This window comes from Haemaphysalis longicornis, unplaced genomic scaffold, assembly GCF_048455015.1.
Source record: "Haemaphysalis longicornis isolate Haplotype H1 unplaced genomic scaffold, Haemaphysalis longicornis Haplotype H1 scaffold_10, whole genome shotgun sequence".
Taxonomy (NCBI): domain Eukaryota; kingdom Metazoa; phylum Arthropoda; class Arachnida; order Ixodida; family Ixodidae; genus Haemaphysalis; species Haemaphysalis longicornis.
The window spans coordinates 137,247,738-137,274,357 of record NW_027526204.1 but is presented as its reverse complement, the minus strand read 5'-3'; the positions used below and the strand labels follow the sequence as shown (position 1 = coordinate 137,274,357).

Sequence of the window (26,620 nt, the reverse complement as noted above, 5' to 3'; positions counted from 1 at the left end):
TTTTTTGTCTTCTATCATCCTGGTGACTGTCGCGACCGGTTTGTACCGATTGTTTTGGAGGGACACAGTACGTTTGTGCACAGCGTAGGCGTGATCATGAATGATGTATACGTTGATGAATTACTCAAGGCTTCGACGGGTTGCGGTGAGCTGTTCTCGGGCGCCCAACTTATCATCCAGCCTTTGGGATCGGACTTTAATTCCTTGCTCGGTTTTCCAAAAGTATCTCATTGAACTTTCGGGTAAGTCGCGTAACGAGTTGCACTATTTTCCGCATGAACAGGGGGTTATCCACAGTTCTGGAATTGATTCAAGCGTATGAGATTTCGAGTAGGGTAAGAATTGGTTTCTTATTCTACTTTTTATTAGCTTTGTGAATATTTACTCGCAATAAGAGAGTTTTTGCAGTAATTTGCCACACTGTCATTGCAGTGAGCTCTGGAAGAAAGAGTAGCCGAGACACAGACGCCCATGGCTTTCACCATAGTCTCACAGCGAGCCGCTCAGTTAAGTCATGGTCACGGTAACTGCGATACCGTCACTGCAAATCAAAGCAAATGCGCATATGTTCGTGGTAAAACTCAGCAGCGATTCGTCAGCGACGTTGTGACATTCACATGGGGGACGTAACAGTCCCTCCCCCTTCTCAGCTGTTCCGATTGAGTAGAACTTGCGGTGGCAGCGAGAAGTAGGTCAGATCGGCGATTTCATTATTTTACTGACAGTGCAAACAACTTTCTGTGGAGCTGTAGTTCAAAGTAAACGCATTTAAGTTGTCGGAAAACAATATAAGTTTCAAGTCCGGAAAAGTTGCCTCAGTGTGGCTCCAGGCGCGCGCTGATCGATTAGCGGTCACATTTCCCGAAATTTTGAACTGTTATCCTGGCACTAACACGGCGGACAAATGGCAGCGCAACGTGTTGGAGGCGCCACCAGCGCGACTCGCGCCTTGCTGGCGCCGTGTGTTCATGCGCGCGCTGGGACGCTTTTTTGAGTTGGCTTCTCCGCTTGCACTGTGGCGCTGCAGGCAAAGCACGCTCTACAGGGGCTGGCTACGAGGCGAAAGGGATTGATCGGTGGTGCCGAGCCCAGTGTGTGCGACCAGTAGTCATGGAAACCTGTTGTATCGGCGGTGGTCGTTCAGCGAAAGGCCCTCTTACGAGCACGACGCCGCTCCGCGAGTTTGGGCTGCATGCCGTCCGCACGGCGCACCCTTGCCTCTGGGCCCGGGCTATTTTTACGGCGTCCTCTGGCGTCGCCGGCGCCGCCGCCTGGCATGGCGGCGCGCCCATCGATCCCCTGGGCGAGCCCCGGGCCGCCCTCAGGTGAGCGCCGCAAACGTTAGGGGGAGCGGGCCGACATTTTAGCTTCCCGGGAGAATGCACGTTCCTTTACCCGAAAGGGGCAGCCTCGTGGCCGGCGACACAAACACGGACGCTTCCGCGACGCTGACGCTCCGGCGTCGGCGCGTCGTTCCGGGGCTCGGCGAGAATAAAGGCGACCACCGGCGGCCGGTTGTTCCGTGGGTGGCGCTGCTCGAACCTAATGGTCCTCACGTGACCGGCGGCGCTTTCTTACCGCCAACAGCTTCCCTCCCCCTTCGCTCCGAGCCCGCGGGCGCCCGTACGTGAGAGAGCGCCCATGAGTCGCGCCCGCCGTCCCTAGAGCATGGATCGAGGGCCCGTCGCAATGCCGTCTCCCCTCGGGGCGCCCGCTAGCCGTGCCGGGCAAGTGCTGCGCTAGGAGGCCCCGCACAGGCCCCGTTCGTGCCCATGTGCCCGCGTCCGCACCGGCGGCGCGCTTTCGTTCATGGAGGACGGCGAGCGGCCCGCTAGCCGTCGTCGCCGCCGCACCGCCGACACAACTCGGACGCCCTCCGTGCGGTGCTCGCGCCGCTCCCCGGCACTAGCACTAGCGTGGCGGCCCGCGACGACCACCGGCTCGGGTGGCGCGTGCTCGCTCGACCTTGCCCGCGACGCGCGACCGTCGTCGGCCAGCTAGGACGCGCCCTCAAGGCCGGAGAAAGGAGCCGGCCCGCCATGCGGGGCCTCCGTTGCGCCACCCCCGCGCGACGTCCCTGCCGGAGCGAGTCGGCGGCCCCAGGCCGAGCACGCCTCTGCTACAGCCACCCGTCGCCGCTGCTGAGGGTCGCTCGGCACCGGCCGCTGCTGTGAGGCGCCGCGGCGCCCGCTCGGCTCTACGCGCCTCTCGGTAAGTGCGGGAGCTCCCAACGACCGACCGTGGTGCGCGCCTCCGAGTTCCGCCTCCGCCCCGACGAGATTATTTATGCTCGGCTAGTCGCCGACGTTGCGTCGCTGAATTCGCTTTGCTTATGGCCCTTTGTGCAGCGTTTTTTAACGGCCTGTGGTGTTCGCCTTTTTGCACAGTCGTCGCGCAGCCTTAGTGGCGCACCGTCCGTAGTTTCGACCAAACTCCAAGCAACGCGTTGCCCTGTCACGCAACCCTTGGCCCAGACACCGCCCAGCGTCACACTCATTAGGCAGAAACATCACCTCACTTCAGGCCAGATATTGTTTGTTTTGTTTTCTGCGACCAGAGCACTGGAAACAACGTTTATGTTCGTACAAGCTACACGTTGGCGACTTGTGAGTCTTGCCCGGTCAGCAGAACGCCTGTGCTCCACATGTGGAAGTTAGTCAATCTCCCTGCAGGAATTGTTGGGTCGCGTCGTTGAATTTGTTCCTCTTCTCGGATTATGTCTTTATGCACTGGTCACTGTTTGGTCAGAGGTTTTGCCGCCTCTAGACACTTAGCGTGGCCTAGCGGCGCCTCGGAAGTGGGACTCCGTTCTGGAAGTCCTAGCGCCTGATTCACAGCCGCGTGTCGCGCGGTGACGTTGAGCGATTTGATGTTTCTTGGCGCGTGACTAGTGCGCACCCGGTGACGAGTGGGGAACGCCGAGCCACGCCGCGCCGTCCTGCTGGAGACACCGAAGTGAACGACCAGTGCGAGTGGGGGCCGCTACGCTTCTAGGCGGAGGCTGCTGGAAAAGCACGCTATTGAGAATTCGGCTCACGTTGCAGCTCAACTGCGGGCGCTCAGCTTTCTCCCGGATGGCCCACTGCAGGCGTAACGCGTGACGCGTCATTACATGGCACTGAAATTGAGTTAACAAAGGAGGCCCTGATTTCTAATGCTGGACGTCCAAAGAACCTATCTTTAGGCCTCAATGAAACGCATCGAAGGAGCTTCTTTCGTGGACGCTGTAACGTTAGAAGTATATTACTGGTCTAGTTTTCGACGGCTCGTGTGTGACTGCGCTTGAGTGTTTTGTGTGTGTGTGCGTGTGCGTGTGCGTGCGTGTGCGTGTGCGTGTGTGTGTGTGTGTGTGCGTGTGCGTGTGCGTGCGTGTGCGTGTGCGTGTGCGTGTGTGTGTGTGTGTGTGTGTGTGTGTGTGTGTGTGTGTGTGTGTGTGTGTGTGTGTGTGTGTGTGTGTGTGTGTGTGTGTGTGTGTGTGTTTGTAGCGCCCTAGAGGTGAGACTAATGTTCTCCTCCTTACTGCACCCGTGATTCTTATAAGGATAGGAGTAAAAAACCACTGTTCCTCGTGAAAAGCGAAATTAGGATTCATAAGCGGGGCTAACTCCCTTTCCCGAGGACTGCAGTTAGGATCCCGTCAATCTGCTGCCCATGCCATTCGTCGCAAATCTCAAAGGGGGCATTGCAAACACGTCGCAATAGACAACTTCTCTCTTTTTCTAGTGAAACCACGTGGGTAATGTTTTCAGTACTGTGCAACCACATTGCGTGAAAGATGCGAAGGCGTTCTGCGGTTTTCTCAACTACATCCCGACCGCGAGTGCCGGAATATGTGCTACCCAAACCCATTTTGCCGTTGCCATTTTCAACGATCCTTTGACGAATTCGTTTAAACATGGCTTGTATCGCTCTTTCAACCTGTCAAAGTTCGCTTGATACTTCTGAAAAAGAGGACTACCAGACGCAGGCAGTGAACAGAATTATTCGCAGTGCGTTCCTTGCTCCTTTGTTGATTGATGTGTTGCTACCACGGTGCGTCAGGCATTTGGCATGCCCGCTCCAGAAACGGTCAGGCGCTCGTCTTAGCCTGGATGAACGTGTCTGCGGCCGCGCGCGAGTTCGTTCAGAGATATTCCCAAGCGCGTAGCAGGACGGAATTTACGACGTTTTTAGTCACGCCGGAAGCGTTACTTGGCTGGTTTTCAACTACTCTCTCTCTCTCGCCGTCTTTACGTCTGTCCGTCTGCAAAGCCATTCCTTAGACTCCTCCAAGCGGAATTTTCTTGTCTCAGATTCCCCTCCGCAGGGCTGTTCCTTTTTTTCTTTTTCTTTTTTCATCCAGTGCTAATGCATCTCTGTGCACGCACACACGCAGAAATAGAGCGAGAGATGTTTGTCCGTGGTCCTTCCTAATTGCACGATGCTCTTTCCGTATGTTATTCTTGCCAGAAATTTCTAGAAGTTAAAAGTGCGGAGAAAAGAAAATTCCTCTGGTACTTAAATCTGCTTATGTTGTTTCACGGCGAAAGCCTAGCGATTGTAAGATACTTTTTTACCAATACGTCGTCTTTGCGGCTATTCTTTCTTTTCCGTCATCTTTCGACGAAAATTAATCCGACAGACAGCACTTCACAGTGCAGCTTCCTGCCAGTGAGAGTTCTTCGCGTGCACCCGTCCTAGGCACGTACCGTCACGTGCACCTGTCACGGCGCACACATCATGCTAATTTTTGGTCTGTTATGGCAGGATGCCGGGTTAGCGTTGTGTTTAAAGCACCTGGCTCCTGTCCTGGCGACTCGGGTTCGAATCGCACGCGGACACAATTTAGTTTTTCTTGATAGCGCCGTCCATTTTTGTACCATTCGTGTTGTCTCCCGGCGACGACTACGGTCACTTTTAGCGTTTGATGAGACACCCAAGGATTTAGCCTTATAAAAGCACACTTGCACTGATAATACGCGCTCGTGCTCGAGAAAAACCGCCCCAAAATCCAAAATCAAAGTGTGCTCAAAATTATTGCAGCTACTCAGAACGATTTAAAAGTTCAAGTTTTCTCCACTTCTCGTTTTCTCTGCGCTATTCGTGATTAACTGTCATAAAAACAAAGAAACCCGTCGTTGTGGATTTATTCCCAAGCTCTCACGACGCGCGCAACGCAGTGAAGGAAATCTTTCGTGAAATGAATTCAGTCGTAAACCACAGCGGTGCTTGCTCGTCGCCGTGGGGTGTGATTTGTCACAGCGGGTCAAAATAGTCGTTAACCTTATATCAGAGTTTTAAACTTAAGAATATTTGCTAAAATCAAAATCTTCAACCTAAAAAATCATGAGGATGAGAGATTTTGAGACCTGACTACGTGGTCCCAATCTGCTGTTGTCGCTAGTATATAGCGCACAAGCTGGCATGCGCTGCTGCCTAAAGTAACTTTGCGGCGTAAAAAGGACGGCCTTAACTAAAAAAATTTTCTCCTTAAATTAAAAAAATGGAGTACACGAGAAACAGGTGGATTGACCTGAGTGGAATACGCACGGGCGTCGTACAAGGCGGAATATATAACAAACAACTCATGCAGTACATCAAGACACATCAACAGATTATACAGAGATGTACACCACAAAGCATACCCTGGGAACTCCTACTAGGTACGAGTACTACAGTAAGGAATATAACTTCTTAGGCCTAACTAAACAAAACACGTCGAGGTTTTGAAGACTGAAGCCTAGCATATAAAGTTGCTACATCGCGATGTGCTAAACATAACATGGAGGTCACGATACGATCGAACGACTGAACAGGTCCATTTAAAATTGAGGGTATAATTCAGCAGTGTACTGGAACTATCTGTTTCTCAGAGGTTCTCATTGCGTAACTCGGTGTTATTTTTATAGTCGGGCGAGCTTACGAAAGTTAGATTTTTTTGCCTTTCTGGTTTACTTTTTACGTTTAATAAACATCTGTACGGGAAACGTATGCTAATAAATTGAGATTTGGGAGAGAAAAAATGTGTTCTTGGCACTTGGCCTAATTAGCTCAAGTGCGGGTACTCGGAGTGTTCCATGTATGGAAAAGCTAGCTGTGAGGGACCTCTTCCTTTTGTCTGTGTTCCCGTCATCTTCGTCTTATGTGCGCCGTTTACAGCGATGCACCAATACCAGCTTCCTCAGATCTCATTCATCGTGCAAAGGCCCATTTCCATTTCTTCTTTCTTTTCTTTCTCCTTTCTTTCTTTTTCCCCGGCGTCCATCAAACACACGGTCGCAGCGGCCGACAATCGAACTTAGCCGCTCGCGAACAGAGGCCGAGTGCCGCCGAAAGCATCGGGCCACTGCGGCGGGCCCTTCACTATGACGACGTAGCTTGTTTCTCAGGCAGGATCAATGTTCCAGGCCGCGAATCGCCTGGAAGCGAGGGCGTTCTGTACTCGCAAAACGCTTTCCTGCCACGCGCGAAGGCCAGCTCCTCGTATTTATAGGACCACATTTTCATAGCACGACATGCAAGCAGACACCCCCTTTCCTCCTCCTCTCCTGTGTTTTGTCATAACTACAGACGATAGGAGGAGCTTCAGAACTTAGAGGAACGGCTTCGAGATGGCGCGCAGGGAGAAAATGCAGTAAAGGTTAAAATACGCGCTCTTATTTCGCGCATTTTCCAGACACCATCAAAACCCCAAGAACGGTTCCTCGGCGGCTGCTCGGAGCTTGATAACTGAAAAAGACCAAAAACATGGTTACTGTACCTTATCTAAATGACTGCAAAGCAATGCTAAGCAGTCATTCTGGTTTTATGTTTGGTGTTAACGGTCTCACTCTAGGTCAAACAAAGATACAAGCAAGTCACGTAGATACTTTTTTAACAAAATAAACACCTCGAGCATACGTGGAGTCGGTGTAAAATGGAGACATAGTCAAACAACAATCACCGTAGAACTTGTCGGTGATGGGGCCCATGGTCTGGCGCGCGACGAATAAACGCGAATTGTGCCGTCGGCATCATCCATGAAATACCACTATCTTCCGGGAAGCATTATGCGGGTCCGACGATCCATTGCCTTAACGATACAGCTAAGAAACAAATGGGTGTCTCATCTTCCTACTCACTGCCTTACTTGCGATCGTGGACCACCGTTTAAATGAAATACATACGGCTGCGCCGGAACTTCTTGGCGCATAATATTGTCACGAAGCCAAAGATGACGCAGTTGTCTTGAAGGAAAAGCAAGTTTATTGGAGCGAACTTGTGCTCCCCTAACAACTCAAAAAATACACAGGCGGTGAAGCAGCATTCAACAAAGTGACGTGCGCGGGCGAGTGTCGGCGAATCGAATGCCGCAGCGTCTGCTCTACGGGTATTCATCTCTCAGCGCGAGTGTTTCTTGAACCGTCCAGTTGCATCCAGAACACTGTAGATCAGAGAAAATCGTTCTAGTCCGGTGGCGTTAGTCCGAAACACACTCCCTATCAAAGGAGATAACATGTGCGGTATAAAGAATGGAACACGCGGTTCACTTGTCCCACGGATAACATAGATAACATATCCCGGCGCAGCCGGTCAGCAAAAACAAAACATAGACAAACCCAATGCATGGTTCGCGGCAATATATTAAAAAGAAAGCAAGAGCGTGCCAAAGTGGCGTTTCGGTTGTGTTGTACGCCAGCGAAGTAGGTTGTTTTGGACAGAAATACTGTGAAGTCTTTGAGCTTTCGTAGGTACAAACATTTGATTATCAAGTGCATCAAGTATTGTTAGTTACACCCCCCCCCCTCCCCGCTATTCCCTTCAGCGTGTACGGAATCGCATTGCTTGTAAGCGCGTATTTATTGGAATAAAGTTGAGTTTGGAGGCAAAGCAAATGCTGTCTTTACTCGTTATCTCGTTCGTGTTAATTCGTGGCACTTCGCGATATGGGGAATCGCCGTCGCCATTGAAACTTGCATGTTTGACGCGACACGTGTGCCTAGGCAGGGGTCAGTGGCTGTCGAGACGGCGATACGTTCGTTAGTCATGAAGTATAGGCGCTGCTTACACAACCCCGGGCACTTTCTCGCAACGTCGTCATTATAAAAGGATAGCTTTGTGTAGAAGCCGGACAAAGGTCGACCTCGTTTTTCTGCGCATGACAAGTAGAACTTTTGCTCGTTACTTGTGCATTTAGTCGGTAATTATTCCCACATTTTATTTAGTTCACTGTTGGACGCGTTACACCTTAATACCACGGTTGCTATACTGAGGAAATCGTGTTTGTCCGGTACTTGCGGAAATTTCGTCAACGTGACCTATAACCGTAAGTTTTCTCTACTGGCCTTATTTATGAGACCGTTGTTTATAAGGCTACTTGATAATACACAGACTGAAATTCTCTAGGATTATTGGTTCTCTTGTGTGTGGAACTCTGCCTTGACAAGCGTGTGAGAAGTGTGTGTTGCAAATGAAAAGTTTGCTGGACGGCATTGTTAAGTTTGTATAGGGCCAAGGAGGCGATAAAATTGCCCATGTTGCCATCTTGTATATGAACGAAAATGTTGCTTGTTTTTGCAGTCGGTGTGCTCACAATATGTGTGTAGTATTTTGTTCATATCGTTGTCTTCAGACGCTAATAATTAAAAAATAATGTATCTACGCATTTATGTGTGTATGTATGTATGTATGTATGTATGTATGTATGTATGTATGTATGTATGTATGTATGTATGTATGTATGTATGTATGTATGTATGTATGTATGTATGTATGTATGTATGTATGTATGTATGTATGTATGTATGTATGTATGTATGTATGTATGTATGTATGTATGTATGTATGTATGTATGTATGTATGTATGTATGTATGTATGTATGTATGTATGAATGAACACTCTGTCCTTACTGAACTCGGACATATCTTAAGATGGTGTTTTTTTAATACCTTCATAAAATTTTGGGAAAATTTTCGTCGTAAGCTGGAACGGAGCAGCTTTTGAGAAATATGCAAATACTATGTGCGATCACTGTTGGTTGCACCATAAACGAGGCTCTTCTGACACAATCAATTGTGACCTGTAAAATTAGCGTCGAATGTAATATCGGTGAGGTGCGTAAGCGTCTGCAGCCTTTTGGGCTACGGAGAGAAACTGCCGGTGCATGTCCCCAGTTACGCGTCTTGGGAGTTTTAAGCAAGGGCTGATCTTCAATAAAAGTGACTAGCTTCAATTTCTAAATGGTTGTGCCACCAGGTCTACCCCACAGCAGACCACGGCGGGCGTCGTCGATCGCCGCTCATTAATCACTCTTCCGTACGCACGTGTGTGGAGCCGTTTTTCCACTTGGCGTAAGAACATAAGTGATATCGATTTCCGCCCCCTGCGCGCCCAATGCAAGCACACAGCCGCCGACACCCGTCCTTCACCTTCCCCGCTGCACACCCGATGCCTGCGGTGAAAACGACCGTCGGGACGGGCGGGGCCGCTTTATTCCGCCGGCCTTGTTCGATCACGCTGCGCCCGGTTCTGCGCTCCCTCGTCGGGTCACAAACCAAGGCCGAGCACGGAGCACGCTGGCGGTGTTTTGCAGAGGAGCTCAGGCTGCCTTCGAACTTCCGCCTGATGTGCATCACTGAGAGGACTACCGTAACTCGGCCAGGTGACGTGACAAACATTTGTGCGACGCTGATTGCGCCCTGCCGGGGAGTGGCGCGCGGCGGAAGGGCTTGATGGATGGCTCCACCGTTCAGTACCTTGCCGGCCGGCGTAACTGGCGCGCTCACTGAAAATGCGCGCCACAAATGGGTGGGTTAGAGTTGGTTGGTAATTCGGGACTGCGCGAAATTGAGCTCGACACAAGCGGAGGCAAGGAGGCCGGACGGACGCCAACTGTTTTTAATGCTGCGGGGCTATTATGCTGCGCTGCCAGGATTTCGGACGCGTGCGAAATCCGGGCAGCGCAGATCCTGCTCTCGCACTCTGCTCCTCTCTCACCAACCCTTCTCTATCTCTATCATTTTCTGTCTGATGGAATAAATTGCCCTTTATACAGCGTGCCAAAGATAACCGTGGTTGCTCTGACGATAGCAAGTCTTCTTGTCAAAACGTTGGCATCGGATTGAAGCGTGTGTGCGTGCTTGCGTGTGTGTGTGCATGTGCGTGTGCGTGTTTGTGTGTGTGTGCGTGTGTGTGTGTGTGTGTGTGCGTGTGTGTGAGAGTGTGCGTGTGCGTGTGCGTGCGTGTTTTGTAGACTTGTGCACCCTAGCGTTTCCAATTCACCGTACGAGTCTGTGAGGATGCGGACATATGGCGGCAAATGGAAGTCGTGGCTTGGCTGTTGTGCATGATATGATATCCCGGGAGTGCCAGTCCCATGCTATTTGGGATCAGGATATCGCCTGTGAAGGATGTCGTTTTTATTTCTTGTCGATTCACCTGAAGGCGTCGGATGCGTTATTGATGGAGTGTGGAATTGGGGCGCCCGATTGGCTCGCTGCGTGCTGTTGATTCAATTGCCGGGCGTCTCTATGTATCCAGTGGGGTGGGAAAAGTGCATAAGGTTGGTAGGCTACCCAAGTCCCATGCAATCACGGCATGCCCTTGGGGGGTCAATGGTCGTTTGAATTCAGCTGGTGCCTTGGCTTCCATGATGGTGTCCTTAGTGTGTGGAGTGAGCACTGCCGGTACAATCTTTTGGTTCGATGTGTGCGTGGGAAACCCGCTGACGGACCTTGTATCACACAGTGCGCCATCCGGGAGAGGGCTTACTGGCACAGCTCTCGCTGTAGTCAAGGTGGCCTATTGGGTTGCTCCCCCTTGTTTGTTGGTACTTATGCGGATGGCGTGGGGCACATTTTTCCATGTTTGCTTTAATCTTCGCAGACATATTCCAGAACTGTTTTTTTTTTTTTGTTCCGAAGAGTCACAATCAATGCAACGTTCCACAATGTCCCTGAAATCCCTATATAGCAGGGCGGTTCCCAGGATATTATTCATGTACGGTGTTGTCCATAAACGCTGGTCTTTTTGTTGAAAATCACCAGTTCTGTGATGTGTCCAGTGATCGCTTTGAGACTAGTATGTCCTGCACACCCGTCGAATGGAGAAATATCATCCGCCATTGGCAGCTAACGGCAACCGGAACGGGTCGAAGATGCCAGATAGCGAATTTAGTGGTCAATTCCTGTCGTGCCGTTCTCTGAGAGCTTCTGTGGACAAAGGCAAGACCTTTCGGTCAGCATTCCAGGACGGTAAATGTGGAAGAGCATCCAAACGAGGTCAGCTGTTTTGTGCCCATCAGTAACCTGACCTCCCCAGTCGGTGGTGTACCTGGCAAGAGTGACCCCCAACTAGACCAGTGTCCAGTATACATGTGGTCCTCGTATACCCTCGTATACCTCGTTGCAGGCGGATGATCGGCGGCCGGGCGAGCGGCGGCGGCGCCTGCTGAGCGCCATGCAGCGTGCCCGGTCGCTGTCGTCGCTGCCGCCGGAGCCGTTCATGATCATGCGCAGCAAGGCGCTCAACAGGCGCGTGGTCATCAACGTGGGCGGCGTGCGCCACGAGGTGCTGTGGCGCACCCTCGAGCGGCTGCCCCACACGCGCCTGGGCCGCCTGCGCGAGTGCAACACGCACGAGGCCCTGGCCGAGCTCTGCGACGACTACTCGCTGGCGGACAACGAGTACTTCTTCGACCGCCACCCGCGCTCCTTCGGCGCCGTGCTCAACTTTTTCCGCACCGGCAAGCTGCACCTGGTCGAGGAGATGTGCGTGATGGCCTTCAGCGACGACCTCGAGTACTGGGGCATCGACGAGCTGTACCTGGAGTCGTGCTGCCAGCACCGCTACCACCAGCGCAAGGAGCACGTGCACGAGGAGATGCGCAAGGAGGCCGAGTCCCTGAGGCAGAGGGACGAAGAGTACTTCGGCGAGGGCCGCCGCGCCCAGCTGCAGAAGTTCCTCTGGGACCTGCTCGAGAAGCCGACCTCGTCGCTGGCCGCCAGGGTGAGCCCCTCTCGCTCTTGCTTTGCCTGCTCTGTCTCTTGTTCTGTTTGGTTCTGCTCGTTGTGTTCTCCTCTCGCTTCTTTCTCCTCTCACGCGCGGCAGGTTGCGTGTAATGCATCTCTCTGGGGATGGGCAGCGCTAGAGGCGGCGCGCCGCCGATGCAGCAGACGCCACTGGCGCTGCGGCCGAGGAGGCGTGCTCGCAAGATGCTCCGTGTGTGTGTGTGTGTGCGTGGAATGCTCCAGGTGGTGGCAGTGCTGTCCATCCTCTTCATCATCCTGTCGACGATCGCGCTGACGCTCAACACGCTGCCCGAGCTGCAAGAGCGTGACCACAAGGGCGAGGTGGTGGACAACCCCAAGCTGGCGCTGGTCGAGGCGGTCTGCATCACCTGGTTCACGCTCGAGTACCTGCTGCGGTTCCTGTCGTCACCCAACAAGTGGAAGTTCTTCAAGGGCGTCCTCAACGTGATCGACCTGCTGGCCATCCTGCCGTACTACATCTCGCTCGGCCTGACCGAGACGAGCACCAAGAAGCAGGACCAGTTCCAGGACGTGCGGCGCGTGGTGCAGATCTTTCGCATCATGCGCATCCTGCGCATCCTCAAGCTGGCGCGGCACTCGACGGGGCTGCAGAGCCTCGGCTTCACGCTGCGCAACAGCTACAAGGAGCTCGGTCTGCTAATGCTCTTCCTCGCCATCGGCATCATGATATTCTCGAGCCTGGCCTACTTCGCCGAAAAGGAGGTGCCTGACACCAAGTTCACCAGCATCCCGGAGACCTTCTGGTGGGCAAGTATCACCATGACTACGGTCGGCTACGGAGATATCTGTCCGACCACGCCTCTGGGCAAGATTGTCGGCGGCGTCTGTTGCATCTGCGGCGTGCTCGTCATTGCGCTGCCCATCCCCATCATCGTGAACAACTTCGCCGAGTTCTACAAGAACCAGATGCGACGGGAGAAGGCGCTCAAGCGCAAAGAGGCCCTGGAACGCGCCCGCCGGGAAGGCAGCATCGTCTCTTTCCACCACGTCAACCTGCGAGACGCCTTCGCCAAGAGCATGGACCTCGTCGACGTCCTCGTCGACACGGCACACGGGGCCGCACAGGTACGCCTCAGCGCAGAGCACCTCGTGTACGTGCGCTTCTGTCTCGCTGTACAATTATCTCGCTGGACGTCTCTCTAGCCGGGTCATACTATTATTGTCAACACGCCAGGACACTCCTAACATCCTAAATATGTCAGAACACTCTTAACATCCTAACACGCCAGGACACTCTTCACTGGCCGGGAGGTCCTTTCATTTTTGACACTTGCCCAAGGCCTCTTTCCTAATCATCAGAATCATTCTCATCGTTAGCAATGCTTTTATGGCGCAAGGAATCTATGCCTGCATCCAACTGCCCACATTCCCTGCGGATCCTGCTACAATTAGGATAGATCTCTAAAGAGAAAAAAGGGTCTGTGTCCTTCTTTGATGACTACGAAGATGGTGTTTATGGTGGTGGAGACCAGACTTGCGGATGGCGTGCATAATTTTTTTATTCTCCAAGACGGTATGGGAAGTTATCGGAGCTGAGGTAAGTGGTGTTGGCATAAAAAAAAAAGCAACGAATCGGGCTATATTGTTCCGCACCCACATCACTTACTTGCCTGCGATTGTGGAACGCGTGCTCACTTTCGAAGGTTATAATCGCACAAAAAACACACACACGCACACACACACACTGATAGGATGTCGGGAAGAGAGGGAGTAAACTTTAAGGATAAGGTTGTCGTGATTCGTACAGCTGTAGTCCAGGCTGTCTTCTGAAATGCAGAGATCCAGCTCCTTCTTGATGTGGGTTACCAGAAGGAGCTGGTCTGGGAAGGAGGTAGTCTGAGTCAGCCAGGTTGCAGAAGCATGCGCTGCTTTGTTTCTGGGCGGACTGCAGATATTTCGGAAATAAGACGGGGCACTCCCAAAGTACGTGGCTGGCATTGGGATAGCTTCCCCAGTAGTTGCAAGGTGTTGGTTCGGACCCATGAAAGTTATGGATGTGTAATCTGGTTGGGGTGAGAACGGTGTTTGTTTGTGCCTGACGAAGTAGCGTGCCTTGTTGTCTAGTTAATAACGGTCGTGATGTGGAATAGGAAACTCTGGAAGGGTGAGCTTCCGCTGACGACTTTGCACAATCTTTTTTCATACTCATAGTAATAGCTCAGTTAATGTCGTACAATTTCTTTTCTGTGCCCACCGTTAATGTTATCCAATCCTACAGCATAGGTGGACTTACGAGGCTTCAAAAGGGATCAACTAAAAAGCAGTTCAACCAATCGAACTAAAATCCACAAAAAATTCGGATAAGCCAATTATGGAATCAATGAATTTGTCACAATCAACAATCTTGTTTAATAACAATTTCACCTGACGCAGATATTCGCAGCAAAGCACCAATATGTGGTCGTCCCTGTACCGATAGTAGGACGTACCACCAAAGGGGGATTGGCAAAGGAGGTTCAAAACGGTTGATAAGTCAATAATTGCAATCAACCAACCATTTCAACCAATAATCAGTTTCAGTCAACCAATAATTCAATCAATTGCAAATTAATCTGGCGCTGAAATTCGCAGAGCACCCCTGTTTGGTAAGATTTCCTGGCGCCCGTGCTAATAACACGAGCGGCCATTGGAGGTTGACCAAAGCCCGAATTATGGGCCTAAATGCCGCCAAAGGCCCGCCAGCATACTTCATTCGTTCCGTGACTGCTGAAGCAGTCTATTATCTGCGACCTCCTACATGACATTCATGGATGCTCGAGATGACACTTGACTGTGGGATAAGAGTACTGCAGTGTCATCGCGTAAACGGCAATCAGGAAGTCTACCTTGTTGTTGTGATAGTTCGTGATGTGATTCCATGGTGTTAGATCCTAAAATTGGGACGCGGATGGGCGACAGAGAAGGGCATGGGCTTTCCTGTGTCATGTAAGGTACCGCAAGCCTGTCAAAGATGCCTTACCAGGTGTAGCGTCGGACGAAGATGACGGCGAGGAAGAACGAATTGCCAAAGAATACATAATTACAGGGCAATTAGGGTTTTAATCATAGTGAACTTTCATTTCACAATCTTCTTTTTTTTAGAAATAAATTAATATTGTAATAGAAAAGGCGATTGAGTAGCGGCAGGCCTATTTAGTCTGTGAGCAGCCCGAACGAGACCAGTCACAAGCGACGATGATGATGAGCAGACGAGGAGGAAAGCCGTCCGAGAGAGTGATGATGGAGATAAAGCGAAGCTGAATTTCCACGCTTCGGGGCTTCACGCTCACGCTATTTTAAGATCCATTCCAAGTATTATCAGTGATTTAGTCTGGACCAATCCCTTTTGTGGGCACGTGCCAAAAGCATCGAGGGCATCATCATATCATCATCATTGTTTGTACCTTCCTCTTGTAAAGTCCATAGAGCTTCTCACTAGCTCACTTAGTGTGGAATCTGGTGCTAGCGTCAACGTGATTCGGCGAAAGCGCTCTACGCCTCCATGGGTGCCTCCATAGTGTGTAGTTCGGCCGGAAGCTCGGCGTGGCATGTCCGGTAACGACTTTGTGGCTATGCAAATTGAGTTTTTGTTTAAAAAATAGCTGCCAAAAGTGCCGCTGCTAACAAATTTTATTTTGAAAAAAAGACACTGTGTTAGAGGTCATATGTTGCAAAACAAATTTGGGGGTCACAAAGGGGAAAAAAAGCAGAAGTCCTGCCTTTGGCTCACGCCGCCAGATGCAGCGGGCCGTCCCGGATATATTTTTCAATTATTACATTCTCCAAACTGGGTGAGGTTTTTTTTGTAATATTTAGCTGAAAAAAGTTATTCAGATTGTTTTAAACGGTGTTCTTGCTTCCTCTCAATGCAGTATTATAATCGTATGCTACGCGCTTTGGCAGGCGAAGCAGATGCAACATAGAGATGCAAGAATGATGTAATCACGTCGTATTTATTTGTTTTGTCCAAGCAGATATGTAAATAAACCCAGAGGCGAAGCCTATTACCGCAAGTAAGTCTTCAAGCACGCGCGCAACGAATTATAAAAGTGCATGAATTCTTTAAATGGCAAATAAATACTGGCTTGTCGAGTAGCTATGTATGTTGCCTCATTGCGCTTGTCCAATGCAGTGCATGCTTCAAGGGGTAAGTAAACGCAGCGACGGCGACGAGCAACGCAAAAATCGTAAGAGAATCTGTGCAGAAAAGGGATAGTGTGGGCTAGCGTAGCTTATTTAGTGGCTGTAGTGTGGGCGGCGGCGGCAAGCGGTATGAAGCGGTATAACAGGCCGCTAGGACCCTCGCTCGCTTTTTGCCGGCCAGGAGTAGCCCATAAGCGAGCGGCAGCGGCGATACAGTTAACTGTAGCGACAAGCGACGAGCGACGATGACATTGGCGACAGTGTATTAATTTTTTTTCGCTTGTCGCTGTCACCCAGTACACTCTGCTGTTGTACCCTTTGAGTTACCTTTTCCGCGTCGCTGCGTTAAGTGCTAATTACGCTGTTATTTAGACATATCTACATATCTGTGATAGCCATTGAATGCCATAAAGTGGCATCCCGAAAACGGAAAAGCATACCAAAAAAACAGAACTAACAAGCACTTCAGAGCCGAGAAGCCTAATCCATAGCCCTTTGTACTAGCCACTTGCTGCCAATGCGATTACCACAGTACCCACAATTCCGATGGCGGCGTGCGATCGCAGCGACACTTTCCACTCTAGGTGATATTGAGAAACTCTATGGTAAAGTCCAATCGAAGTACTGTTATTTAGCCCTGCCAATCCCATCTTGTGGGCACGTGCCAAAAATATCGAGGGCATCGTCATATCATCATCATTGTTTGTACCTTCCTCTTTTAAAGCCCAGTCGAAGTACAATCAGTAATTTAACCCTCGCTAATCCCCCCTGTGGGCACGAGTCAAAAATATCGAGGGCATCATCACCATCGTCATTGCCTTGTCCGCTATGGCGCTGTTACTCCCTGATCAAGTCAGGGTGCCTGTATGGGCCAGAGCCGAATCGGAGCCAACATATCCTCTCGCGTGGCTAGCATTCAACGTCCCCCTGAACACAGTAGACTTCCGTCAAGACGATTCGGAGAGACCGTGAAAATTTGTTCGCGTTACCAGAAATTCCTCTCAAGCGGAGGTTTTTTTTTCATTGTGGACGTTACAAGAGAGCAAAAGAGTCGTTCGTCTTAACCGAGTTCGTCTTAACCGTAGTCTGCAGCAGTTGCTTCCCGTAGGCCCACGTATGCAAAAAAGCAAACACCTCCGTGCGTCCCCGTGACCGGCGCAGGGCGACGCGGCCAGCCTTGGCGAAGACTCGACGGTGCGCCTGAACGCGGGCTGCTACCGGCACTACGAGCACGCGCTGACCAGCGGAGGCTGCTCGGCCCCGGCAGGCGGCCGGGGCGGCGACCCGCTGCTCCTCCCGGAGCCGCTCAACTCTCTCAGCGGCGGCAGCCGGCTGCAGCAGGCGGGTCAGACGCTGGCGGCCTCGCCCGTGAGTCTCGGCTCGGGGGCCTCGGGGACGAGCGCCGGGGGCTGCAAGCTTTCCTTGCAGGTGGCTCGAGCGCATAGCGCCCCGCGCTAGGACGCCCCTCCCGGCGGCAGCGGCGAGACACCGGCCAGGTAGCGTACACGCACTTGCGCCGCGTGCACGCTTAAAACACTCGAAATAAGCCACGCACTGCCGCCTCTGCTCTCTCTTCTGCCGCTACTACTACTACTACCACTGCTCTCTCTCTGTCGCCGAACCGCCGCCAGCAGCCTCCGGCGCCCGTCCCCTCTGCTGCTGGCCGGTTCGGCCCTCCACGTCCCCCGGCCCTCTTCTTGCCCGCTTTTGTCCGCCTCTTCCGCCCCGGCGCAGATGGCCGGAGCACAGCGGCCCGCCGCTCTCTCTCTCTCTCTCTCCCCCTCTGCGGTGCGCAGGAGCTGAAGGAGTTCCTCGAGGGCGACTTCCGGGCCAACATCGAGCTGAAGACGATCAACCGCTGGGACGTCGGCAGCGTGGAGAGCTCGGACACGTACCTGTCGTGCGCCACGCAGCCGTTCGCCTCGCAGGCGGACCTCAGCCAGGACGTCCAGGCGGTCCTGCAGCAGACGCAGCAGCAGCCGCCACTTGCCCGGCCGCGATTCCTGCAGGGCGTGCGCACCAAGGCCCGCTTTGACCCCGTGGACGCCACCCGGGCGCTTCAGCCGGACACTATCGAGTTGCCCCGGCCGGAGCCGCAAGTGTTCGTGCCCTCGGCCTCCGCAAGGGCGTCGCCTTTCGCCAAAGGTGCGCACTTATACGCTTCCCCCTTCTCTTCTCTTTGCGCATGACTCCTCTGCAGGCTGCCGCGTCCATGACGTCGTTGAGCGCAGGCGGTAGCAGCAGGGCACGGGAAGAGACGCGGATATGCGTTGCCCTATCGCCATCCAGCGTGCCTTCTGAAAACTAAATTGTCATTCGGTGCATGCATGTACTGTCTTCTCATCGTTCTGGGAAGATGTTCATGAAGACTCCGGTAGCACTGGCCGTGTATATTAACTCCACGTCTGTTGCCACTTGGGCTAGACCACTGCCACACGTGCGGACTTGCGGGGCATCTAGTTTTCGGTGTGTGTAGTACGAGCGTCGCTTAGCACTTCCTGACTCAAGTTGCAAGCTGTGTAAGGACGTAGATTTCAAACTTCTCTGTTTCGGGAACTTTCTACGCGCGTATTTTTTTCTCTTTGGAGCAACGGTCGCCGGGTGATTGAGGGCTAGTGGCATCTCTAGTCCAGTCGAAAGACATGCACAGCGTTCCTGCAGGTCTGGTCTGCATCTAGCTCTGCCGTGGTCTTTCAATCATTTCCGCAGAGTGTTGCTTGTGCTAGAGGTGCTTGTGCTAGAGGTGACGTCTGGCCCTGGCTGCGCAGTGCTGACGCTATTCGGAGGGCACCCGTCGGGCCGGCACGGAGGCGCGGGAGATGGCGGTGGCGGCCACGTGCGTGTGGCCGAGCCCCCTCCACTGTCCCGCGGCGCGGCCAAGTCCATCCTGAAGAAGCCCGAGGAGCGGACCACGGCCTCGACGGGCACGGCCACGACGCCCAGTTTGGGCGCGCTGTGCGTGCATACGGTGGACGTGATGTGCTCGCCCGTGCGCGCAGAAAGGACGCCCCTGCTCACCGCACAAGAGGACGGCAGCCCAGCCAGGGAGCCGCCCTCGTAGCCAGGCACGTGCCCATCATCATCATCATCATCACGATCATCACCATCAGTTCACGTCCTGTCACAACAATCACCACCACCACCCTATTCGTCGGCATCGAGGGTTGCTTGAGCACTACAGGAGCAAGTCCTCTCCCATTGGTCTATATATCCACCTCTGTGTCCAGGATAAACGTAGCCCACTGTATACCGAGTTATCCGTATGTGCATAACATGTTTGTATGTGAGGCTTTTTTTTTTTCGAAATGAGCCTAATCCACAAACCGTAACTAAGCCAGATAAAACTGCAGCGACAAGAAAATATCGGCAACTTACCCTTAAAAAACAGGTGGCAAGAGAATAGGTGGCGAGGTGGCAATAGGTGGCAAGAGAATAACGCCCTGAACACTTGTACGCATACCGCAGTGCGTATCGAAGATGAACCAGATTCTGCTGCTTCACGGACCAAAATGAGCCAAATCCATTTTCCCAACGGGAGTCTGCTTTTGGCTTGACTGTTGGGTCTGTTTCGTGGATGTTTTCAGGTCTTTTTTTTCTTTTTTTTTTGTTTTTGCTGTTAGGAGAGGACAGAAATGAGAAAATTGGCGAAAGATGTGTCATCAGACGTCGACGGCAAACTGAATGGCACAAGAAGTGAACGAAATGAAGCTGACACATGTGAAACAATCATTTCCTCTCGGCTCCCTCGTTCCTACGTAGTAACTCTGGTTATATTTATTTTTTTACTCCCATATTTACCCTTTTAATGCTAAACTAAATAGCTGCCTATCAAATCCCCCCCCCCCTTATATGAGCGTACGACCACTCAATTAAGGTGAAGACGAAGATATGAGCAGCTTTCTTCTGAAGTGTTTTGGAAATTCATGGCAAAGCAATGAAGAGCTTGCTTACTTCGTGAGTGCCTTCAGGCGTGCCCAAGAGAGTTAAGTTATCCTACGGAATAATTCGAAAAGAGCTGGTAATTGTGCCAAGAGGGCTCACCTTCTTTCCATGTATAGTTCTACTGTTCTTGAAGCCCTGTTGCGTATCTGTTTAATGCCTTTTCCGCAGAAACTCCCTCTCACCATTCCTGAAAGTCAATTTAAATAACGTTTTCATAAGAATGCCCCATAAACTTGAGTGTTTCAATACAATAGGAACCAAATCCAAACTTATCCCAATATTGCTCAAATTCAAATCATAATTTTTAAGTAGTTGTGGCCATAAACTTCCCCTAGCTGTAATGTAAAACACATCCTATAATAGCTTTGACAGCGTTGTATTTGGGTCCGGTAGGAAACCCGCTTTTTCCTCAAATTCGCTTTAGGTGGATTTGGCTCACTTCGAAAAAAAAAAAAAAACTCATCGTATGCTCTTACTGGAGGAAAGGTGAAGAAACCTAGGGCAAGAACGTCAAAACCACACGAAGAAGTAATGTCCCGAAAGCACAGATCCTTGGCCTCTCGGTCTTGTCAAGTGGTGATATGGCTCTTAAATGCTCTACCAGTCGAGGACGACGCACAAACGGTGTCGAACTAATTATGCCATGACATTTAATGTAACGGTAAGCAGAATAAAAACACCTAAGACGCCCTATCTTCTCCAGTACGTACGTTATGAGCAGCATTGAGAGTTTACTTAGTTTTATATCCGGTAAATTTGGAGGTACTTCATTGTATGAGATCTCGAAGCACGTTGAATCATTCTGAACGGTACGCAAGTTAATACCAGGCCGTGTGTTTTACACGGTTCACTCAGATGGAGCTTCCGCCACGTTAACCCTAAGATCTAAACCACCTTAACGGCTTTCACACCAAAAAAGGAGTTAAAGCCATGAAATGGTTCTTTAATCATCACCCTTCGCGTGATCGCGTGAGCACTGTTCCCTCGACACCACAATGAAACAAGACGAAATCTCAGAAGAGTTGAAATTTGAGCGGTTGCGTACATAACTTTGTAAAAAATCAGCAGCGCAGCAGTGTTTGCACAAGTGCTTGTCTCCTTTTCGTTCCGCCCCGTCTGCTACGCTGCCGCTTTCTTACAAAGAAACGTCATAGTAGCCAATTAAAAAGCAGTATTTAAAGAACACGAGTAAACCAATAACGAAAGTCGGGTTATAAAAAAAAAAATTTGTCATAGGAATCATTAAAACACGAAAGTGAAATGTGCAGTGAAATCTGCAGCTGAGCATAATTTGCGGGTCGGTGTGGGTGTGCTTGACGAGCGACGTCCTGCTGGCGGATCGCTTCAGCAAAGGTGTACTGGCGTCATTTTCTTGGCGGATATGACGTCAGTGAAATGTAGGGGTATCGCGGCATAAGACACTTTCGCGTTAAAATATAAAACCCGAAAACGAACAACCCTAAGTATAACGTACTCTTTAGTACTCAAGGCTGCTTCCCCGCCAGAAGACCCTGTGTGCAGGGGTGCACCCTTTACAGGCCGCTTGCTTCGTTGTCCTGGCGTCACTTCCGTGGCGGATATGACGTCAGCGAAATCTTCATGTATCCGGGAATAAAACGCTGTCGCGTTAAAATTTAAATAACGCTGGCGAAGTGCCGACAAATAAGGGAGAGAGTAAAGCTAAAGGGCACGACGCTCGAACAGGTCAATCAGGGTAACTTCACCGTTACACAAGGTGGCAATGTAGGCTGGTGGATAAAACTGGGAATAAAGCGCACCAAAAAACGGCCTCAAATTCGTTTTGAAGAACTGAGGGTGCGAATCCCCCCCCCCCCCCGTTCTCCACGCCATCCAACCTCCTCGCCACTATGCCCTCCTGTCCCGCACTATCGCCCGAGGCATTAAACCGATGGCTGATGACAACGGACGACGCCGGGTTTTTGCCAAATGACACAACAGCTATTGCGGCAAAAAGCGGCCACGGAAAGCAAGCGCAGTCTCTGGTGGCTTTGTCAGCCTGGGCGGGCTGTTTCAGGACAAGGAATCATATAAGGGAAGGCAATACGCGAAACAAGACAAGATGTACGCGGGATGCGGGAGATAGACAAGACCTGTTTTACTTATTGTGTCATACATTACGTCCTGAGACTTCTGACAGTAATAGTAGTAAGGAAGGTTGGAATAGTGATGGAAGGAAAGCAGGAAAGAGGGCGGGGCATTAAATTACTAGCTCAAACGATGACCGCACACGTAATTTTCGCGTAATTTATTGCTCCTGTTGGTAGTCAACAGTTAACTAAAGCAAGCTAGTTGAAATAGCGCCCCGGTAGAAGAAAGAGCTCATCGTGGCACCGCTGTCATCGTCATCGTAGTAGAAAGATCATCATCATCATTACCCCCTTCACCAGTGGAAGAGGGCGAGAGAGAGATAGAAAACTAATTAGAGCTGAAGAGGTCAGCCCCACTAACGAGGGCGTGCCTATATTGACAGCTGCACGGCTACATTTCTGTGGGTGCTCCATTCTTTCCTTTCTTCCGGACACCTATATCCGAACCAGATGCATGAAAGAACCATTCATTTTTGCATTGCTGCTTGTGTGAAAAATTGTGCGCAATCCTTCGTGCTTTGCTGACGCGGTGTTCCGTACTTTCCGAACCCTCTAATTGCAGAGTGGCTCCTTTCGGGGAATGAGTTCATCGCCAGCCGACGCGTTCCGGGCCCCGCGTGCGCCGTGCTTGGGGCCTCGGCGGGGGCGCCGCCCTTTTCCTCGGGGTCCCCGCCGAGGCCCCGGCGGCGCCGCGCTCGGGCCCGGAACACCCAGAGGAGATCCCATCGTCATCATCGACAGCACCGCGGACGCTGCACCGGAAGCCATCTACGACACTCATCATCCGTGCAGCATGTACATAACTCATCCGACAGCCAGCATTTGTTTTTTCTATATACGACTAGACTGCTCGCCACCTCTCTCTATCCCATCTCTCCATCTCTCTTGGTGCAAATAACGACGGGACACCACCCTGCTCACTGACGCCTCGTGTCACTACATGTCCGTGTGTGTGTGCGCGTGCCACGGGAAGCAGATAATCGATCTCGGAGGGGAAGGCGGGTTCTTGTGCACTAGCAGGTAGCAGAGAAAGGCGCCGAATTCGGAGGGTGCGCTCAACGCCTCTGGGATACTGCGGGAACACACTTTGACCACGGTGGGCAACAAAAACTTCCAACGGGTGTATCAGCTTGTACTCGAAAGCCTGACGTACTCTCTTCGCCAACCTTTCGCGTCGTGTATACCAGCAATGTAGTTCTCGCCCTATGCGACTGTATCTGCAATCCAGCTCTGTACGCAGCTGAAAGTCACGCATCATGCGTTTCGATTAGATAGTTAAGCGCAACGCGATGCGAGGACGCAGTCGTGTAAGGCTTATCGATAGGGCCCCGCAAGTCATTTAGGCACTGTAGAAGAATACCCGGTTATCGTGCATTCATGCGCCTACAGTAACAGTTAAAACAGCCTCGCAACACCGGCGCATTCAAGTATCCCGCAAGGCTGCTCTGGGTGTCAGCGCTGAGTAAATAATGAACGGTTCGAGGAAATGTCTTCGCTCCGGGCGGTGTACACGCCCTCTTCAAATGAGGCCAGCTTCACTAGTGCTGTAATATAGCGCACAGCGCACGGATTTTACCGCTGTTCGATGGTGCAGCAAAACTGGTGCTACGAGTGGTGGTACCGCTGTCAGCCGATAGTTTAGCGCTCAGTACCTTGTAGAGCGCACTGTTAACCTCTATAACCCTACAGGGACGAGAATCGGGGCTCCGTATATAGAAAATTGCCGGCATCGTGTGCATTTGACTTGTACGGACGTAGAAGCCACCCAAGCTCTAAAAATGGCGGCAGCGTAGACTTTGGCTGGTGCCTGCTAGTGCATACAAAATCCGACCTGGCGTATAGGATAAGGCAAACCTGACCGGTGCACTGACCGCATGCCCTCTCCTTGCATACGCGCGACTTTCTATCTTTTTATCTCTCCGCTTCTCTCTTTGCTGTCACGGTACGCGGGCGACGTGCCACGAGGAGTGAAATTCCTTCCGTCCCGACGCCTTCTGCATAGAATCTGGCGCCTTCGCAGTTCTTGAGCGTCCCCACCGCTTTGGCTAAAAGGGCTGGGTTAGTGTCTTCGTGGTCCCTTGGTGAGAAACGGCACGCCGCTAAAGGAACAACATGGAAGTAAAATGCGTGCCGGGAATATTCAAAGAACTCTGCGGAATATGCGTAAAATTTAGCCCGGTAAGGAGTAAAAACCGCGATTTTCCGTCATGTCGTGCACCCGAGCGTTGTAGAGTCCTGGGCCAATCAAGGACCAGTCCACCGCTATGACTCGTACACCGCTATGACTCATTGGAGGTTAGCCCACCGCTATGACTCGTGACATTAAAAAGTGATCTCTCCGTAGCGCCAGAGTGCAGTAAAACCTTTTTTCAACGAATGAAAGCCACAACCCAGAGAGCGATAAACGAAGAAAAATGTGCCCTCCTTCTGCGTTATGTTTCGTAGAATGATACTTCACGCCCTCTTAATGTTTGTTCCGTCAGTGCAAATTCGCGTCCCTTGGAGAGCGCCAAAAATGCTTATACAGGCACAGTGTAGGGCCTTATTATCCACCATGTTTAGGTTAGTAGGCATAACCGGCAGAGTTCAGGCGGTGCAACTGGCTGTAGATTCCCGCACCAGGCGTGACGTCACGCGTTACGTTTCCTCGGCGAGACAAAATCAGGCGATTAGCGTGGTGAAATCCTACCCGACATCCTACCAGCCCAAAACTTGGCATTGGCACACACATGTGGCGCGCATAACGGCAGCTGTGACGTCATGCTGCGGCCCTGACAAACGCCTGAGACAAAGGCAGGAGGGCTGCACGTGCGAGTTACGACAGAGCACGGTGCCAGTGCCAAATGCACGCTCCCGAGTCTCGACGCTGGAGCACCGATGGCTAACTGGGGCAAATGCCAGTTTACGCGTTTCTGGTGCTGTAGTCGTGCGCCGCATAAGCAAGATACTCCACTCCACGAAAGCCTTCGAACCTCTGTGTTGTGACGACTCGCGTTATCGAATGGACACTTCGATAGCTACACTATGTCCCCTCCGTGGCCTGTTCACATTCGTATGACTCCGGGGAAACTTGGTAGGGAACAGTGTTATGGTTTGCCCAGCAAAATAGTGCGCGTCGTAAGGTGATTCCAGTATCCGCAGAGGCGCCTCTTAGAGACAAAAAGTACGTTTTGTTTTGTGCCAAACATGGCACATTGCGTCTAGACCAAGCGAACAGACACGTAGGTGAAAAGCACGGAATCATAGCTGTCGAACGAAAGTCGCAGCTTTATCGCCCCAGACACGTACCTCATTTTTCCTTCTTTCGTTTGCGGTGCAACGCGCGACAAATCAACAGTGTCATGCGATCCATAGATCTTGAGCGCGACCTCTCCAATCCCCGCCGCGCACGATGCCCACATCTCCGAGCGCGCGATAACCTCTGCTCGGAGCCGTTCCGTGTTTCCTCTGCACTCTCCGAAAAACCAGGGAGCGGCCCCGAAGAAGGGCGAGCGTATGTCAGTAACCGATATTCGCCGCGGCGCCACTGTAAACGCATTTTCAGTGCTCTCTTTTGTTTGACGGGGGCATTGAGGCCATTTTTTTGGCAAGCGCATGAGCGGAGCCATTTGTTTACGCGGGAAAGAGTCTTTCAGTAGCCGCCGACGCTCGGCCCCCTTTCTTTCGCCGGGCGCTTGAAGTGAGCACAAACAGCATCTCAGCAGCGGAGACTTGGCCGGCCTCCAACTGGCGCGCCGGGCCTCCCCAATCCATACGCCGCTCGCGGAAGCGACGGGCTGCTCATAGACGCGGCCGGCATTTATTTCGCGATCGTAAGCAGAAGGAGTCGCGCACTTCGATTCCTCTTTCGGGGACACTGAGTGGCGGTGGCCGCTGGTCGCCCTCCTTCTGGAACGATTCCTCGCAATACACTGACTCCCATTCCAAGAAAGTGAAAATAAAGTAATTTTATTCTTTCATTTTCTGCTTATGTGATTGCACGAAAGATACAAACTTCAACAAGTCTCCTCCAGTTGCATTCGTTTCGACTAGTTGCATTCGTGCCAACCGCACGCGCAAAAGCGAGCGCCGCACCCTAACGACTGCAAGAGGCTCCCCGTCATCAAAGGAAGCTTACGCCCTCCTCGACAAGACGCGGTGAAGTAAATATGTTGGCTGGCCGAGGTACGGAAGGCTAGAGGCAATGCCGATGAGGTAAGCTAAAATCTTGGTCGAAATGGACAGCATCTAAGGATGAATTTGCCGGCCATGGTGCGCAAACATGGCCAGGCGGCAGCAAGAATAGTCTTCAATAAAGCTTGGTGTTGGGCTAGTTGGTAGCTAGCTATACATAATGGAACAATATCGCTGAACTTAACACGATGACAACAGCGTAAAGAAAAAAGGACACACGAAACGGGAGATGCGCATCTCCCGTTTCGTGTGTCTTTTTTTTTTT

The 26,620-nt window shown here is 51.6% G+C and overlaps 1 protein-coding gene across 2 annotated transcripts; it reads left to right on the top strand.

Moving 5' to 3' along the window:
• Positions 1-1,055: 1,055 nt before the first annotated feature.
• Positions 1,056-26,141, top strand: Shab (potassium voltage-gated channel shaker cognate b). 2 transcript variants are annotated; one of them, XM_077690907.1, is made up of 7 exons: positions 1,056-1,325; positions 11,370-11,966; positions 12,212-13,075; positions 17,294-17,500; positions 17,929-18,277; positions 18,901-19,197; positions 22,745-26,141. In XM_077690907.1, exons 2-6 carry the CDS (start codon positions 11,418-11,420, stop codon positions 19,191-19,193), a joined length of 2,262 nt encoding a protein of 753 aa, XP_077547033.1. In that variant the 5' UTR covers positions 1,056-1,325; positions 11,370-11,417; the 3' UTR covers positions 19,194-19,197; positions 22,745-26,141. The 2 variants fall into 2 exon arrangements, with proteins under 2 accessions (XP_077547033.1, XP_077547032.1); XM_077690906.1 differs by lacking the exon at positions 1,056-1,325 and adding an exon at positions 1,577-2,211.
• The last annotated feature ends 479 nt before the right edge of the window (positions 26,142-26,620 follow it).